At 36.0% G+C, this 18087-nt stretch overlaps 1 protein-coding gene across 4 annotated transcripts in view; it reads left to right on the forward strand.

Moving 5' to 3' along the window:
- Positions 1 to 18087, forward strand: part of ACVR1C (activin A receptor type 1C) — a 75544-nt gene that overhangs the window by 19309 nt on the left and 38148 nt on the right. For 3 of the 4 annotated variants that reach the window (XM_032410119.1, XM_032410130.1, XM_032410126.1), the window contains exon 2: positions 13352 to 13582. In XM_032410119.1, coding sequence (XP_032266010.1) covers positions 13352 to 13582 — 231 coding nt within the window. Of the gene's footprint in view, positions 1 to 4476; positions 4513 to 13351; positions 13583 to 18087 lie in introns of those variants that run through there. The other variant, XM_032410136.1, reaches the window with a different exon arrangement.

Below are 18087 nucleotides of genomic sequence, written 5' to 3' on the forward strand. Positions count from 1 at the left end.
ACAGTGAGCAATTTCCATTCTGTTTAAATATTATTAAAAACAGGATATTATGCCTCATATGTTGTGTCAACATTTACTTACACATTTTGATTTAGGGAGATTTTGATTATTTCCAATTTTTACTTTTGTGAATAGTAACTGCAATAGAAATTTAAAATAAAATTTTGTTTTCCTGATTATTTTATAAAGAGGAAGTGGAAATACAGCCATGAAGAGTATAAACATTTTTAGGATTCCTGAGACAAACATTTCAGATTGTACTCCCAGAAGTTTGTACCAATTGATGCTCTACCAACTATGAATAAAGGTGAAATTTCACTGATAACCCCTTGCTAATTCTGGGTGTTGTAATTTACAAAATCATTTCTTATTTGGCAAATGGAAATAATGTATTGTCATTTACTTTGTTCATTTTTCCATTGACATATCTGTCCTTCCCAAATTTATTTGTCAGACCCAAGAAATAATTGGTTGAGAAGGGAAAAAAATTAATGTAGTAACCAATATGAGAATTAACACTCTAGATACTTCTACTCTTTGATCATGCTCAGATGCCAAAGACTTTTTTTTAACAAAAAATTTCTATTTTGTTTTGGAGCTGCCAATTTTATCACCTTGAAGTGGCAGTGTTAACTACCAAAGAGAAAGTTAAAGCCAGAAATGGTTGTCCAAACACTGAGAGTTATTTTTAAGGAGTGTGGTTTTGGCCTTGAATGTTGAGCTCTGAATATAGCTTATAATTTGTAATAGCAGGAGCTTAATTTTTAGTTTTTGTTTTTAAACATCTGCTGTGCATGAAATGTTTTATCTAAAATATCTCTTAATCACATAAAAACCCTCTAAGATAGGGAATTATTATCCATATTTCACCAGGGCATAGTCATATTTAGAGAGGTGTCATAACTTCACAGTCCATGAGGCTGGACTAGCAGTGACTCCGGATTTCAACTACAGGGTGGAGAGTCTTCCGATACTCAGGAGCCCTGCACTACACCTTGCTGAAGTCTGATAATAGCAAACTCAAATGAACAGAACTACAAAGATAAGGTTTTTCTTTGTTTCTTTGCTGTAGTTTTGTGTTGTTGTATTGTTTTATACTTGCTTAACATAAGAGAAGCAGCAAAATTGAGAAAAGACAATCTGCCTTAGCCTTCCCTTTTGTTCTAATATGAATTCTTTGAGACTTCTCTGAGGTCTTCTAATTTCTTTTTATATTGCTTTACTTTTATGTCTTGAAGTATATTTGTGTAGCTGCAATAAAAACAGTTATTTTGTTTAATAATGCTTTGATAAACAAAGGAAAATGTAATTCCCGAGAAAGCCATATGACCCACCTTCTATAAGCAGCTATGATAATCCCGAGAAGTCTGAGATTTATGTATATATTTTTAAAGTACGTATTTAAAAATTTCCTTTCCCATTCCTCAGCTCTTACTCCCAGTTACCTTCTATGAATAGAGGGGCAGGCAATGCTGCCCGTCTTATGCTTGCATAATATGAGTTGTTCATACTATCTAAGCCAATCCTTTGAGTTTTGGGGTCAATGTCAGAGAGGATCAGCCTTTAAGAAAAAATTTTCTTTCTAAATCACTTGCCCTCCTCTTCCCCTTTCAACTCTTCACTTACCAATCTATTTTTAGTTAGATCATCTTACTTTGGATAGTTTCCTTTTATTTCTAGATTGAGAATTATCTATTCCTTACCATATCTGATCATATAAATGAGTAACTGTGGATCATGATAAAAATTTCTGACAAGTGAACCCCTGAGAACTCAAGGACTTTAACTTTTCAATTTTCTTTGCTACTTTCATTCTAAACTTTAGATAGTTTTTCTCTTTTTCTATCTGCATATTCTTTTAGCCCTGTAGTTTGACTATTAACAATTGATTACTTGTTTCTTTACTGATTACTTAATTGCCTCCCTTAAACAAGCCAGAGCTTCCTTAGCTTTAAAAACTTATGTTTTTATCATTAACTTTTTGTGTTTTATTTCATCTCTGCCAAATAGATTGACCATGTCATGTGCTCTTTTCCTTACATCACCAACTTCTTTGTGATCCTCTCCCATTTGTTTCCTATCTTTTCTACCTCATGGAGATTGGAAACACAAAACTAGATTTCTATGAATTAATGGACCTCCAAAGTATGAACTCAAGATTATTCACGTCAGTCCTTATCAGAATGATACAGTATTTTCCTGAACAATTTTCTTTGTGAACTCTGATTCTAGGACAACAACTTCTTTGTTCTCTGGGTATCAAACACTTGTATTGCTCTTTCTGATACCACATGGTAGCCATGGATGCATTCATCTCTTTGGGTCATACAACTTTAGAACAATTAGAGATCATCAAATTGAATTCTCTCTCAGACAGATCTGTTGAGGACACGGAAGACTCAAAGGCCACATTAATAGAACCAGGATTAGAACCTCAGGTCTTCTAACTTGGACCCTAAATGCACCAGACTGGATTAGAATAACTGCACTGTTCTCCTCTTTACCCAGGTTCATTTCTTCGTGAAACACAACAGCAATTTCTGCATATCACTACAAGATGTTGCTGAAAATTGTACCTTATGGGAGTTGGTTATAATTGGTTATAATTTCCCATGAGAACAGTACTAAAAATGGTATGCTCCTAATCAAGAGTTTATGATCAAGTATATCATAGCTATGACAAGCAATATATTGAATTACAGATCTGTCATGATCCAAAAACAGTATTTCATCCTCCAAGTCTTGTAAAATAGACCCTAATGTGCATATTGATCAAATATAGTGCTAAGCTCTGTGCCCCAGTACTGATGGAAGCATTGACTACAGTGAGCTCATTGAGTTGAGACCAAAAGGCCCAGTAGCCTGTTCACTAGACAAGGAAGTCCCTTGTTAGCCAGGACTACTGATCTGGGACTATTAGCTTTCCTTGTAGCTTGGGGAGGGTGGCTATTATTATTCAGATTTTTCAGTTTTCCGGAATATCCATACTGAGTAAAAATAGCACTATGGAATATTGCCTTTTCCATTTTAGAGAACATTCTTATATGGGTTGTGGCCATTGATTGTGAACAAAACAAAGTACAGGAATAGGTTGGGCACTCAAGCTCCACTTTCTAATACATAGTCAACCTCCAGATTAACAATTTGTTTCAGAAAAAGATAAAATAAATTTAACATTATAAGAAGTAATTATATTTTTTAACATTTGAAATTTTAAAAAGATATCCTTGATCTTGGCAAAGTCAGTCTATAATTCCTTTATGTTCTTCCATACTTGGTTGGTATCATAATAACCTTTCTTTTTTGAAATGATGGTAATAGAGGGTGCTTCCCCTGGTCCCCAGTGTTCTTCCTTGGGGAAAGCAAAAATTTAGTGCCACCTGGTTGATTCCCAAAATTATTTTTGAAATTTAACTGGTTGGTGAAATCCCCAAATCTGGTAACCACTATCAAGTATGATTTTATGTGAATATCAATAGGTATATGGCCAGGAGCTGACAGATCTGGAATGCACTCATGCCAGTGCTTGGCTGAAAGCCTGAGGGTCCCAGTAACCTCAGCAAGGGTTGGCAAGCAGGTCAGACAAAGAGGAGGCAGAAGTTCCAGGACTTTGTCCTGGGGAGGGCTCTGAGCCCCATCCTGCAACTCCAGGGAAGGCTGAGCTTTTCCAACCAGCGGCTGACTCCAGGGGCCCTGTGAGGCTGTGTCTGGAATGCTGAGATGACTTTTGGGACTGGGGATGGAGTTCCACATGGGGGGTGGGTGTGACAAGAACACATTAGCAAAGTGGGGGCAGGTTAAAGCCTGTACATATCAGCCCCACAACAGGAGACATTTCCCACTGTTGTTTGAGGACTGCGTCAGTTTCCCCAGGCTGATGGAGGCTGGCTGGAGGATATTTGATGACTGCTGAGAGGGTAAGGTGAGACTATGGAGGAGGGGAGTGGACTGGGTATGGTGAAGAACAACCGTGCTCCTCAGGACTCACCTCAAAGAAAATTACCTGCCTGCTCCTCTCCCCTCTCCCCCAGGTTGGATTAAGCAGCACTCAGCCTCTGTGCCCCAACACATTGTGCAACATCCCTGACTGTCTTACCACACTATCATAATGTGCTTTAACTCTCCAATTCCTTTAGGGAATGGTCTTTTTTTCTTTTCTTAGCTCTTACCATGATATTTGACATATATTTGGGAAGGTAAATTTTATATGTCAACTTGGTTAGGCCATAGTACCTGCATATTTTGTCAAACACCAGTCTGGATGTTGTTGTGAAGGTATTTTTTAGATGAGATTCATATTTAAGGCTGTAGACTTTCAGTGAAGCAGATTACCCTCTATAGTTGGGTGGGCCTCAACAAATCAGTTGAAGGCCATAAGAGAAAACAAACTGAGGTCCCCAGAAGAAGAGGGAATTCTGCCTCCAAACTGTCTTCAGACTTGAACTGAAATATCAACTCTTCCCTGCTGCAGCCTACCCTGGAAATTTTGGAATTGTCAGTCACCACAACCCAGTAAGCCAATTCCTTAAAATAAATTCTCAGTGTCTCTCTCTCTCTCTCCTGCTGTGTGTGTGTGTGTGTGTGTGTGTGTGTATGTACATGTATGTATACATATACATCCTACTGGTTCCATTTCTCTGGAGAACCGTGGCTAATACAATATTCTTTAAATAATAATTTAAAGAAATTTTTTAACATCTAGAAATTTACCATAGAGTAATTCACTTATCACCTGTCAAAGAGATTTATTTATTAGATTTATTTATTATCTATACCCACCATCAAATCCACATAAATTTAGGGATTAGGTGTATTTAAAAAATCATAAACTGGATGGGAGATTTCCTAAGCTTGAAGGTAAAGGAAGAAAGTGCCAAGGAAAAGATTGATTGATACAATTTCCATCTGTCACATTAGTTTTTTTGATAGCTATAAGTAAAGCTTCATAGAAAGATATTTGGAGAGGATGTTAACAGTAGTCATTTTGGGGATATGGGATTAGGAGTGATTTATTTTATTTTACTTCTTTATATTATATGTATTACTTGACTTCTTTTTGACAAGGGACAAGTATTATTTTTTCTCAAAAACTATGAAGATGGTACATTAGGAAGAAGCAAATAGATGTGAAGGTGGGAAAAGTTATATGTAACACATATGGCAAAGGATTTCTACCTTTATAAAGAGTTCTTTCAAATTGAGAAGAAATTTAAGACTTATCAAAGAGCTAAATGGCATGAACAAAAAATTCACCCAAGGGGAAATCCAGAGGAAATATTTGGAAAAAAAAGTTCAACCCCAATCGTAGGGAAGTGCAAATTAAAATAAGATGCAACTTCCATCCATCATTTTATTAAGATTTTAGTGAGAATATCTAATGCTGACAAGTCTATGTGAAATGGGTACTTTCATATAGGGCCAATGGAAATCTTAACTGGTACAACTTTTCTGGAAAGCTATTTGACAGTGTCTATCGAGAAGTTCTGATGTTGTAATTCCACTTCTGGGACTCTAGCCTAGGAAACTAAATTTGGTTAAAGATCAATCCACAGAGATATTCAACACAGTGTTATTTAATTGCAAAAATTGGAAATTTTTTAAAAGCCTGCCATACCTAAACGCAAATATACCTCAAGATGAGCTTAAAAAAAAAAAGAAAGGAATTTTACTGAGTAAACCAGGAAACATGAACTCTATAAAGGATTCTCATTGTACTTTTGACTAATAATTTACCCATCTATTTAGTCATTTATTCAATAAACATTTTCAAATTCTACTAAAAAAATTGGAAACAAGTGAAATGCCTAAAAGCAAGAAAATGCTGGATGTTATTCAGTTATACCAATGGAGGGTCTATAAATGCCATCAAGTGACTATAAACAGGATATTATAAAAGCTCATGATATAATGCTGACAGAATAAAAAGGAAGCACATAAAATTATGTTTATAGGTAGGATTCTACTATGGAAACCTATTTAAAAAAAAAGACTGGAAGATAATGTACCACAATGAGAATAGTTACAGGGTTGTGAGTCTTTTTATGTGTTTGACCATTTTGCATTCTTCTGTATAGTTTTTTAGACTTTTTAATTTAATACATGTTTCTTGTTTTTTTATCATCTGCCATACCCTATTGTAGGTGTTGGGGATGTGATGATAGATGAGGCAAGAAAGGTCCCTGCCTTCATGGACTTTTCATTCTAGTGGGGCCGGTACAATAAATCAGCTAATATGCCAGAAAGGATGGGGAGCAGATCACTCTTCAAGAGGAGTCTGAAGATTTCCCTGAGGTGGTGACATTTGAGCTGAGCCCCAAGAATTAGGAGAGGAAGCACACTACAGGCAAAGGGAACAGCCGGGGGTGGGGTGGGGTGGGAGGACATGAGGTGGGAAAGAACTTGTTATGTAGAGCAATGAAAAGGAGACCAGTATGTCTGAAGGGCTGTGTGATAAGAAATGAGGTTCAAGAAGTGGGAAGAACCCAACCCAGACCGACTAACCTATGAGGTCCCAAATAATGACTATGAACTTTGCTTTTTTTTTCTAGATGTACTTAGAATCCATTGAACATCAATCACTCTTTTCTTAACTAGAAGACAGTAAAAAAAAATCCCAAGACTGAGAGAACAGTTTGATGAGGAGCCATTTAGGCTGGCAGCCCAAGAATATAACTCCTCAAATTAAAGGAGAATTGCATGGGAGCGGGGTGGCAGAGGAAATGTGTCTTGTGATTAGGAACCTGTTCTTCTTTGACATGATGCTTTGACATGGGAGACCCCAAATGAGGTCCTTTTCTTCCGTCCATGGCTACCAAGTCTAAAGCTGGCCAGAGGACTGCAGGAAGTGTCCTCCCTAAGGAACCAAGGATGCACTCTAAGAGATGTCACACTGTTCCCAAAAGCAGTCCTCACACCACTGCCACCCTGCCAGGCTGCTGCTAACTACTGCTGTGACTTCCAGAGGCAGCAAGGAAAAGGTTGTCCTCTCCCCAGCTCAGAATTCTTCTGCATTTTCATGCTTTCACAGGGATATTTCAAGAGAATCCACACAAATAATATTGTCATACCCCCTTTTTAGATTATATCGCTTTATGGTTGACTTATTTTTGTACCATACTGTACGAGTTTAGGGGATAATGTTACCAATAGTAGTTTTGGAAAAGCCCTTCTTTGACAAGTGAACTTTTCAGTTAATAACTATGCTGATAAGCAAAAATGTTAAACTGATCATTTTTCTCTGTTAAGAAGTTTTTAAATTGCACCAACAGCTTTTTGAGATTATGCCATAGGACATGTCCTTTCTGTATCTAGTCTCTATTTTGAGGCTATAAGTAAATAAATAACATAATCCTGGCCAATTTTAAACTCTACTCTTTTTGTCAGCCATTTAAACATTATTGGGAAATGTTTTCACTTCTATTTCATAGAATCAGATTGCTATGCTGTTGTACTCTTGAATAGCTTTTGGTCTTGCGTACCATTTCTGTGATGGTGTATATATCTGTGATTGAGGGATTAGGCAAGACTCTGGGTGTCTGGTCCAATTCGGAGAGGTGGTGAACTTCCCCTCTCTTCCTAAAAATATTGTGCTGATATTGGAAAAAACATTAGATTCTCATATGATACACGACAAAATCAATCATCTTCAATTATCAACTGGAGAAATTTTGTTGGATTATAAAGTAGTAGGAGCCATTCATCCACTGAAATATCAGTGTGGGAATTTGGGGGTATAAACCTATCCCCTTGGGGTGCTCTCTCTTTTTATTTATCATACATAAGATAACCCTGTAGTTAGTTGTATTGAGAATTGCGACATGGGCTCAGAGCATGAAAAGGCTATAAAACTGGGGTCTTTAGAAATCTGCTTCCTGACCTTATCATATTTCAGGCAAAGAATCTAAGATGTGGAGACATTGTAGTGTTGGGTGGTTCGTGGTGGAGGTGGGCTGAAACGTCTGGTTTCATCTAGTGTTGCCTGTGGACCGAGGGCATTCAAAATGGCTAGTCCTATCATTCAAAATGTGAGGACTCTTCCTAATTTGAGCCCTGCAGCTGGAAGTGATAACAGTTCTGGATGGAATCATCCCATGAGAGTGGTTCCTTTCTGAATGTCCTTGGATACAGCCTGGTAAATAGAATTTCTAAAAGTTGCATCTCTATTGAAAACTCCTTTGGCCAAGAAGTTTACCTTCATATTGTCCATATTTTATTAATGCTGCTTTCTTTCTCTATCATATTTTTCCTTACCATGAAGAAAGAGAAATGATCTGAAATGACCCCATGGCAAGAAAATCAAATGTTGAAAAGGAATAGAAGGGAAGCTAGGTCTTTGCCTGATTTCCTTTGACCCTGTCTGGCTTTCTTTTACACACACTAGTGCTAGTTGTCTTGGTGTTCTTTTCATATTCAGCACATGGATGAGCTTGAATTGTTCTTTTGTTAACTCAGAAGCCTGCAAATGATGAAAAAATTATATATTCAGCAGGTCAAATTTGAGATGGTTTTCTGAATTAAAAAAAAATGTGTTCTATAACCTGCTCTAAAATTAGGGAAATTGAATCAACTGATGCCTGGAGAAGAGGAGAGGGTATGTGTCAGAAATTTGGGTAAGGCGCTGGTCAAGAGATATTTTAGCATATAGACCCAAAATGTAGGCAACCGACTTATTGAAAATAGTATCTAATTCAAAACGACTAATATTTCCCAAGCAAATATTTGGCTTTTTAACTCTCGTTAGCACGTTAATACAAATCAATATATTTTGTTATTTTTCTGTAGTGTGATGGTTTTTACATTTCTGGACACCACGGTGTGCTTGCCATCACATGTAAATATGGATGAAAATTTATTTTCTGGTTGATTAGGAATGTGCACATCCTTTGGTTTCATGTGGGTAACAGATGTCTTGTGAGTAACAGATGTCTTGGCTTTTACAGACTAATTGGCAAAAAGGGGGGAAAGGGGCTAATTAAAGGGGTGGGAGGAGACACAAGAAAAGGGCAATCTTTCTTGTGGGGAAAACTCTAATCGACCTCCTTATTCTGGGTAATTACCTCCTTCTTCAACTTCATTTGCTATCCCTTTCCATATGACTCAAGTACATTATAATGGGAAAGTACAAAATAAAGAAACATAAGGCTGGACTACTGTCTGCTAACAGCCAGATTTATCCTGTCATGGAATATTCTAGTATAATTGACTCAATTAACATCAGTCTTTTAAAAAACAAAATATGAAAGCATAAGTCTAATCACTAAGGGCAACTTATGTTTTAATTGGCAGCACAAGGGTTCTATGTTGAGGGTGGTTGATATAAATATAATTTAATTATATACCAAATGTGACCATATAGTGGTTTGGTGGGAAATGAAAAATGCAAGACTGAATATGTTGTATGTTAGCTATACATCTTGGGTTCCTTTTGGTTTGCTGTTTGTTCTCTATCAGTGCTATAGTACTGCCAGTTGACCTGGAATAAATGAGAACATTTAGCAGATGTTTGAAGCTATTATCAACAAATTCTCAGTTTTGTCAGTGTTTTCCATTGTGCATCATTTAAAGTAAGGTGGCATTTACTGTGTCTTAACTATGTCACCTCGGTCTGAATTAATCTTCTGATAGGTACATTTTACTTAAAACTGGAGGACATTTTTATAGCTTGTTAAACATGCAGTGAGTATCCACATTATTCCTTGGTAAGAGCTACTATGTAATCATTTTTATAAGGAGCTAGTAGTATTTCCAAGAAAAAATATCAGGTTAGATTCTTAGAGGTTCACACTTAATGCAAAACTCAGACAATCCGAAAGGTAAGGTTATTTATGTAGATGCAAACACATGATAATTGACTTTTATTTAACCACCTGTCTTCCCAGAAAATAAGTAGGTTTTTAAAAATATCAACTGTGTTTTAAAAGGTAATTAGGATAACACATATCAAAATCTCAATTGTCAATTATTAACTTCTTTCTGCTGTATTAGAATTATATTTTATTCAATTGCTAGAAAGGTAGGAAAATGTTTTATGGACTTGTCTTTTAAAAAAAATTTAGAAAAATACATCAGCTTTGGTAGGGTAGAAACAACATTGCTTGAGTAGTCTAATAACTGCTACATTAATTCATTCACTTGATCTTTTTGAGCACTATTTCATTATCTATAAAATGGAGATGGTGACAGCTAACCCCCACACTTGCACTGGGAATTTTACATAATGATAAACACACATGAAACTAACATATGTTTAATTGTTGAGTGCTTTATGCTTGTCTTCCTTCAGTGGACCCTTATTCCATAGTTAGTTGCCTTGATTTCCATCCTAGGCTTCTCTTGGAAATAGAAAGTTCATAGACTTTGATGAGGAGTCTAGTAACAACTGGTTTGAGACTGTAGGTCAGACTTATTCTTCCCAACTTTAGCCCCTTAAAATATGAGGGTAAAGAATAACCACAGTGGATTAAGTTTCTTCAGTGTCAAAGAGTTTTCCGTATTTTGTAATTGTAAATTTCCATGAATTATAAAATCATAGAGTCATAAAATGTTGGCACTCTATGAGGTTTCAGGATTTGGGGATCCATTGCCCTGACCCCCATTCATTTCCCATTTGCAGAAGAAGGCACTGAGGCCCTGTAAGATTAAATGTCTTCTCTAAACTCAATGAGCAAGTTAGTGACAGAGGTAGGACTGAGACCTTCTTTTCCTGAGTTCTTTATTTGGACCATGGCCAGACACCACTCTGCTGTTAGACTATCTAGGTTCTAACCTGGGCTATTAAAAGAAGGAGAGCATTCAACTCATTCCACAAGTAGAAAGGGATGCATTTCTTTGTTATGCCTTTTAAATGGTCTGTACACCCTAGTTCATTCAGCCATTCCTTTATGGATTATGAATGCATTTCAATTGTTAGCATAAGACAACCAGCTTTACCTCCTCTAGTAGAAAAAGTCATAGTTACTAATGTTTACATAGTACTTCCTGTGTACCAGACATTGTTCTAAGAGCTTTACGTAGATTAATTTATTCTTCACAACAACAGTATGAGGAGGTATATTCTTCTTCTTTTCATCTTTTATATAAGGAAACGGAAGCAGAGAGGGGACAAGTAATGGCCAAGATTCAAAGCTAGTATAACCAGATTTGAAGGCCTTTGTCAGATTGGAGTTGAAATGTCCTACAGAAAGATTTCACTGTCAGAAGGCACCTGAGTGGATGGATTCTCACTATATGAGCTCTCTTTTATGCAAGGAAGGTGACTTAAAACCTTTTTCAGATCACCTGGATTTTATATATCTAGCTCTACGGAATCCTAATCAATGTAGATGATAAGGTTTTACTATAGCACATAAATACCAACAAATGAGTACAGTTTGACTGTTGAACGTGTGTGTTAGGGGCACCAACCCCTCACACAGTTGAAAAGCTGCTTAATGTCTGACTCTGCCAAAACTGTACTAATAACCTATGGTTGACTGGAAGCCTTACCAATAACAGAAGCAATTAACACATTTTGTATATTACGTGTATTATATACTGTATCTTACAATAAACTACAGAAAATAAAACGTTATTAAAATCCTAAGGAAGAGAAAGTACATTTAGAGTACTGTACTGCATTTATTGAAAAGAAATCCATTTATAAGTGGACTGGTGTGGTTCAAACTCATGTTGTTCAAGCAAGGGTCAACTGTAGATTTGTTTATATTAATCACCCTTGGAATAAATGGAGGAGTGAGCTATTTTGCTTGGTCCAATGTTGTTAACGAAAGAGTATTTTATTTTATGACTGTATTTCTTTTAGCCCATAGTAATAAACATGTTTATAGAGAGGGGAGGGTATTTTACCAATCAAGAGAAATTACTAAAGAAAAGGTAGTTTTTGTTGATCGATATGTAATTTGTTCTTTCTTACACACCTAGTTATGAAGGAATATTATCCATATTTGCTCTTATATTGGTATTTGAAGTTGAGTATAAAAATTGTCATTTATGTATCAAATATTGTACAGTTATAACATCAGCTCCAATTTCATTAATTAGCAGTTTAAAGACTGATCTCAGAAAAAATTATTATAAAACTTGGTACATTCAGATAATTGTGGGGAGCAATTATGATTTAACAGAAAGCTCATTAGAATAATATTACAAAAGTCTATTTAGTGTTGTGCTATTTAAAAACAATGTAATTAAATAAAATTTGAATAAATTGTCACAACCACTGAACTTCATGCTGACAGATATTTTACATCAGAACAGACGAATACTGTGTCACTTGGAACATGTGAATTCATGTGTGTGGAGTGTGTGTGTGTGTGTGTGTGTGTAGTAAGTGAGGAAGGTTGAGGAAATTTGTGCAGTGGACAGATTAGCAAAGTCTAATTTTTGAAAGTTTTATTGCTGTAGATTTATTAAATTTTACTGTTGATGTGTTTTGCTTCATGGAATAGATGTATTCATTAAAGAAAATTGCCTGAAAGTCATGGTCTGTGTTCAAAAGACTCTTTTTTTTTAAAGGTTTTATTTATTTAATTGAGAGAGAGAGAGAGCATGAGAGGGGTGAGAGTCAGAGGGAGAAGCAGACTCTCTGCTGAGCAGGGAGCCTGATGCGGGACTCGATTCCGGGACTCCAGCATCATGACCTGAGCCGAAGGCAGTCGCTTAACCAACTGAGCCACCCAGGCGCCCCCCAAATGACTCTTATTCTACGATGTATTTCTTAGTGAAGAGGGGGAAGTGTGATGGCTCATTAATGCCTTAAAGGTTCTAAGACAATAGCAATAATACAAACATATCTTCGAATAGAAAGGTAAAGAGTCACACTGGTTTTGTTTTTTGTTTTTTGTTTTTTTTTAGAGCTGTAAATTTCTATGGTTAGTTTTGTGTTTAGCACATTCGCCTAAAAGTTGAAGGGAGAAAGGGTAAATGAACAGAGCACACTGGGTGGTTTTGTTACCCAGATCTCTAACCACACTTTACAAGAGATGCTGGACAGCGCCCCTTGGTCGCTGTGTTACTGTATCCCAGCGTTTCACGGGAGCTGTTGATTTAGGAAAAGGCCAATTGAGTTTAAAGAAGGAGGGACTTAGACCATGGCTGAGAAAATTGTTTTAAAATATGGTAGCAACTGAATAAATTCACAAAAATACAAGCAATAGTAAATGAAGGTTGGGCCACTGGTTTAATAAAACGCATGACTGAGGGGTACTAAGAGCAGTAGCTTATGTTTATCCAGTGCTGTTCATTTAATCCCTTCCTCAATTTTCATTAAGATTGAATTCTTATATTCAAGTATGATGAAATAAATTTGCACGGTATTTTCTATATCTTAAAAATTTTACTTTACACTTTCCAGGATTGAAATGTGTATGTCTTTTGTGTGACTCTTCAAACTTTACCTGCCAAACTGAAGGAGCATGCTGGGCTTCAGTGATGTTGGCCAATGGAAAAGAACAGGTGATCAAGTCCTGTGTGTCTCTCCCAGAACTGAATGCTCAAGTCTTCTGTCATAGTTCCAACAACGTTACCAAAACGGAATGCTGCTTCACAGACTTTTGCAATAACATAACGCTGCACCTTCCAACAGGTAAGGCATTCCTCTTTGTTCATTCCAAATTTAGTTTTACTAGTGGGAAATTATAAGCATGGTAGAAATCAAGGTGTTGGTTGTTACTTTAAATAAGAAAATCCGTTTTACAGTTCTCTCCTTTTTTTGACTGGTGACATTCTCTAGAGCCTAGATGAGGTTGATTTTTTTTTTGTTGTTGTTTTAATTGCACAAGGCTGTCAAAACATTGACAACAGCATAATAATTTTGAAGACATTTGTCCATGTGAATTTTATTTTTTGAAGTGGTTAATGGACCTAAAGTTAAATGTCAATTTGTATGGATTCTTGTGAAGGAAAGAAATTAAAACGTATACCAAGAAAAAAAAGAATAAGCAAAACTAAAAGTAGTAGATTGCCAACTTTTATGGAGACAAAATATTTTTTTCATGGGCACCTTCTTCATGTCTTCTTTGCCTGCCTGCACTCAGGTGCAAGCCCTCATGAGCAGAAAGATGGAGGTAGAATGGAATGTAACTCTTCATTATTGTGCAGATAAATTCCCGCCTCCCCCCCCCCCACCAGTTTCATGGCATTTTATGCTAATTTACAAGACATTGAAAATCTTAATCTCATTTTTTTATCGGTAATTTGGAGTCTGAAACTTTGGGGGTTGTTAAGGGGCAAGTAATTAAAATCACAAGCTAATTTATGACATGAAAGTATTCTGTGGCGAATTTTCTTTAATGTGTATTAATTCAGTAATAATTCAGTGCTTATTGATATGTTAGTATCTACACATGGATACATAGTCTTCCTTACAAAGTAACATTTTAAGGTACCATTATCCAGTCTCAGGTGTTCCTCTATCACCATATGAATATTCTACTATAGTATTTTTTTTTTTTTTTTAAATATTTTATTTATTTATTTGAGAGAGAGAGAATGAGAGAGAGCGAGTACATGAGAGGGGGGAGGGTCAGAGGGAGAAGCAGACTCCCTGCCGAGCAGGGAGCCCGATGCGGGACTCGATCCAGGGACTCCAGGATCATGACCTGAGCCGAAGGCAGTCGCTCAACCAACTGAGCCACCCAGGCGCCCCTCTACTATAGTATTTTTAACCTACTATTTTTTCTCACAAATTCACTGTCCCCCTTTTCTACTGAAGAACAATTATTTTATGCAGAAACTTGGCATCACTACCACAAATGACAAACCAGTTTACTTACCATAAGTAGAAGACGACTATGTACTTAAACAAACATAGCTACTGCATTCCAGTTAAGTATTTTGTATTTTCTTTTTGTTTAAAAGAGAGAAGAATGTGATGTTCGAGACATACTAGCACAAAATAAGGCTTTTTGATAATCAGAAAAACTAAGAGAACTAGAGAAAAAATTATCATGTAATTCAATGTTATTTAAATCATGTTTGCTGACCACTCCAAATCATCTCAAGAACGCTTAGAATCATTTCATGTGCCGCCACTGGGACTTGTCCCAATCTTTGGGAAACACTGTTCTAAAACATTACACTACCGATTGCAACCTCAGAAGTCATACCTGGCATATTTCATCCCCCAAGGTTACTTGCAGTCTTGATTTTTAGACCACACTTATTCTCCCTGTCTCAGATTCCATAGGCTGCCTTGGTTTGGTGGTGATCTGGTATTTATTCTGGATATTTTTCTTCCCTTATATTTTCTCCCATGGTTATCTGTGGGCCCAAGACACCCTGAAATGAAGGCTCCCTATATCTGATGCTGGTCTTCCCATGACCAAGATCCAAAAATTAAGGAGGGGGAGCTAGGTCTGCATTAGCCTGTGGCTGTGGCATCTTTGAGGGGGCTTCCCAGTAATGAATTACCCACAAGACCACATGCTGCCAGTCAGTATGGACACAAGAGAGTACTTTGACAGCAACGAAAGGTCTTAGAGGACAAAATGGTTCATAAGCAGTTGGGCAAATTAAAGATACTTAGTGCAGCTAGAATGTGGGTCCTTTCCAGCCTAACTATACACTCTGTCTAACTACTGAGAAGCTTATGTTCTACCCTTAAGTCCACGTAGGAACCAGCATTTTTTTAAAATCAATTTTATTGAGGTATAATTTAGATATAATAAAATGCACACATTTGAGCATATGGTTTAGTAAGTTTTGACACACACACACCACCACTTTTCCATCGCCTCAGGATATTCACAGTCAATCCCCACTTTGACCAGGGATGGACTGATCTATTTTCTATCACTGTAGACTAGATTTACTTTTCCCAGAGTTTCACAAAATGGGGGCCTTATGGAAGATATTATTTTGCCTTTGGCTTCTTCCACTTAGCGTGTTTTTGAGATTTATTCATGTTGCAGGTGTATTAGTAGCTTGTTCCTTTCTTACTGCCGAGTGATATCCCATTATATGGATATATTACAGCTGTTGCTGTTTTACCCATTCACCCACTGATGAGTACTCAGGTCATTTCCATGTGGCGGCTGTTAACAAAGGTGCTATGAACGTCTATGTACAAGTTTTTGGATATATATATATATATATTTTGTGTGTGTGTGTGTGAGAAAATACCTAACAGTGGAATTATAGGGTCATATAATAAGTATCTATTTATTTTACAAATATAATCTCCCAAGTAGTTTCCAAACTGTACTGTTTTACATCCCCAACAGAAATGTATGATAGTTCCAGTTGGTCCCTATTTTTATAGTCACCTGGTATAATCAGTTTTTTTTTTTTTAATTGTAGCCACTCAAGTGATTGTGTAGTGGTATTTCATTGTGGTTTTTGTTTGCATTTCCCTGATGATTAATGATGTTCAGTTATTTTTAGGTGCATATTGAACAGTTGTGTATCTCCCTTTATAAAAGTGTCATATCTTTTCACATTAAAAAAATTGAATTTAAAACTTCCTTATATATTCTGAATACAAGTCCCTTATCAGATATGTGTATTCTGACAATTTTCTCCCATTCTGTTCTGGGGATTGCCGTTTTGTTTTCTTGAATGTGCCTCTTGCAGAGTAGATTAAAATTTGATGAAGTATATATTGTTATTGTTTATATGTTTCATGTCTTAAAAGAGGAAGTCTTTATCTATCTAAAGGCCATAAATATTCTCTTTTACATTTTCTTCCAGAAATTTTAACATTTCAGCATTTACATTTAGGCCTATATTCAATTTAAACTTAATTTTTGTTACTATGTGGGGTTTAGGTGAAATTTTATTTTGTATATGGATCTGAAGTTGTTCCAACATCATTTGTTGAAAAATCTATCCTTTCAATTACCTTGCCACTTTGATTGAACATAAAGTGACCAAAAATATATGTGGGTATATTTCTGGCCTCGTTATTCTGCTCAAGTGTTCTGTATGTCTATATTTATGTCACTATCCAACTTTCTTTATTATTGTAGCTTTATAGCAAGTATTGAAATCAGGTCGTGTGATCTCTCCAACTTTGTTCTTTTTTAAAATTGCTTTGGTTATTCTGAAGCCTGTGCATTTCCATTTAAATTTTAGAATTAGTTTGACAGTTTTTGCAAAAACATATGCTGAGGTTTTTATTAGATTGAGTTGAATATATAAATTATTTGAAGAAAATGGTCATTTTAACAATATTAACCAGGAATATAGCACGTTTTCCCATATATTTATTTTTCTTCAGTTACTCTTAGCAAAGTTTCATAGTTGTCAGAGAACAGGTTTCATATGTATTTCCTGGAATGTATCTCTAAATATTACCTGTTTTGGGATGCTATTGTGAATGGTATTTTTAATAGGTCAACATTAATTGTCAGTATATGAAAATAAAATTAATTTTGTATATTGACCTTATTTCCCACAAGCTTGCCAAAATGAATTATATTAGTTCTAGTAGCTCTTTTAAAAATTCTTTGTCGTTTCCTACATACACAATCATCTTATCTGTGAATCTAGGCAATTTTACATCTTCTATTCTGATCTGTATTCATTTTATTTCTTTTTCTTGCTTTTTGCACTGGCTGGAACAGCTAATATGATGATGAATAGGAGTGGTAAGAGTGAAGATCCTTGCCTTTTTCCTGGTCCTAGGAGTGAATGCACGCCCTCTTTTACCATTAAGTATGATTTTAGCTATAGGTTTTTGTAGATTCCTATTATCAATTAATGAGATTTGCTTTTATTCCTAGTTGGGAGAAGGTTTTTTATCCTATATGAATATTAAATTTTTCAAGTATTTTCATGAATGTATTGAGATTATAGCATACTTTTTCTTCTTCAGTCTATTGATATGATGGAACAGGGAAGATCTGTGTTGTCTAGTCAATAATTATGTCTACAAAAAATGCTATGTAACATTTATTGAATTAAAATTTCTTTACTTAAACTAAGAATTTTTGTCTTTTAGTGACATTGTATGGTCAACGGACATGAAATTGAACAGGATTGTATGTGTAGTCATCTTGTGTCGGGTTGTTCTGTCCGCGAGGCAGCACTAAATGGTTATTAGCTGTATTTGGAACAGCAGCTGTTTGGGAAGGAACTTCCAGGCTGAGC

The sequence above is a fragment of the Phoca vitulina genome, unplaced genomic scaffold, assembly GCF_004348235.1.
Source record: "Phoca vitulina isolate PV1807 unplaced genomic scaffold, GSC_HSeal_1.0 scaffold1, whole genome shotgun sequence".
NCBI classification, from domain to species: domain Eukaryota; kingdom Metazoa; phylum Chordata; class Mammalia; order Carnivora; family Phocidae; genus Phoca; species Phoca vitulina.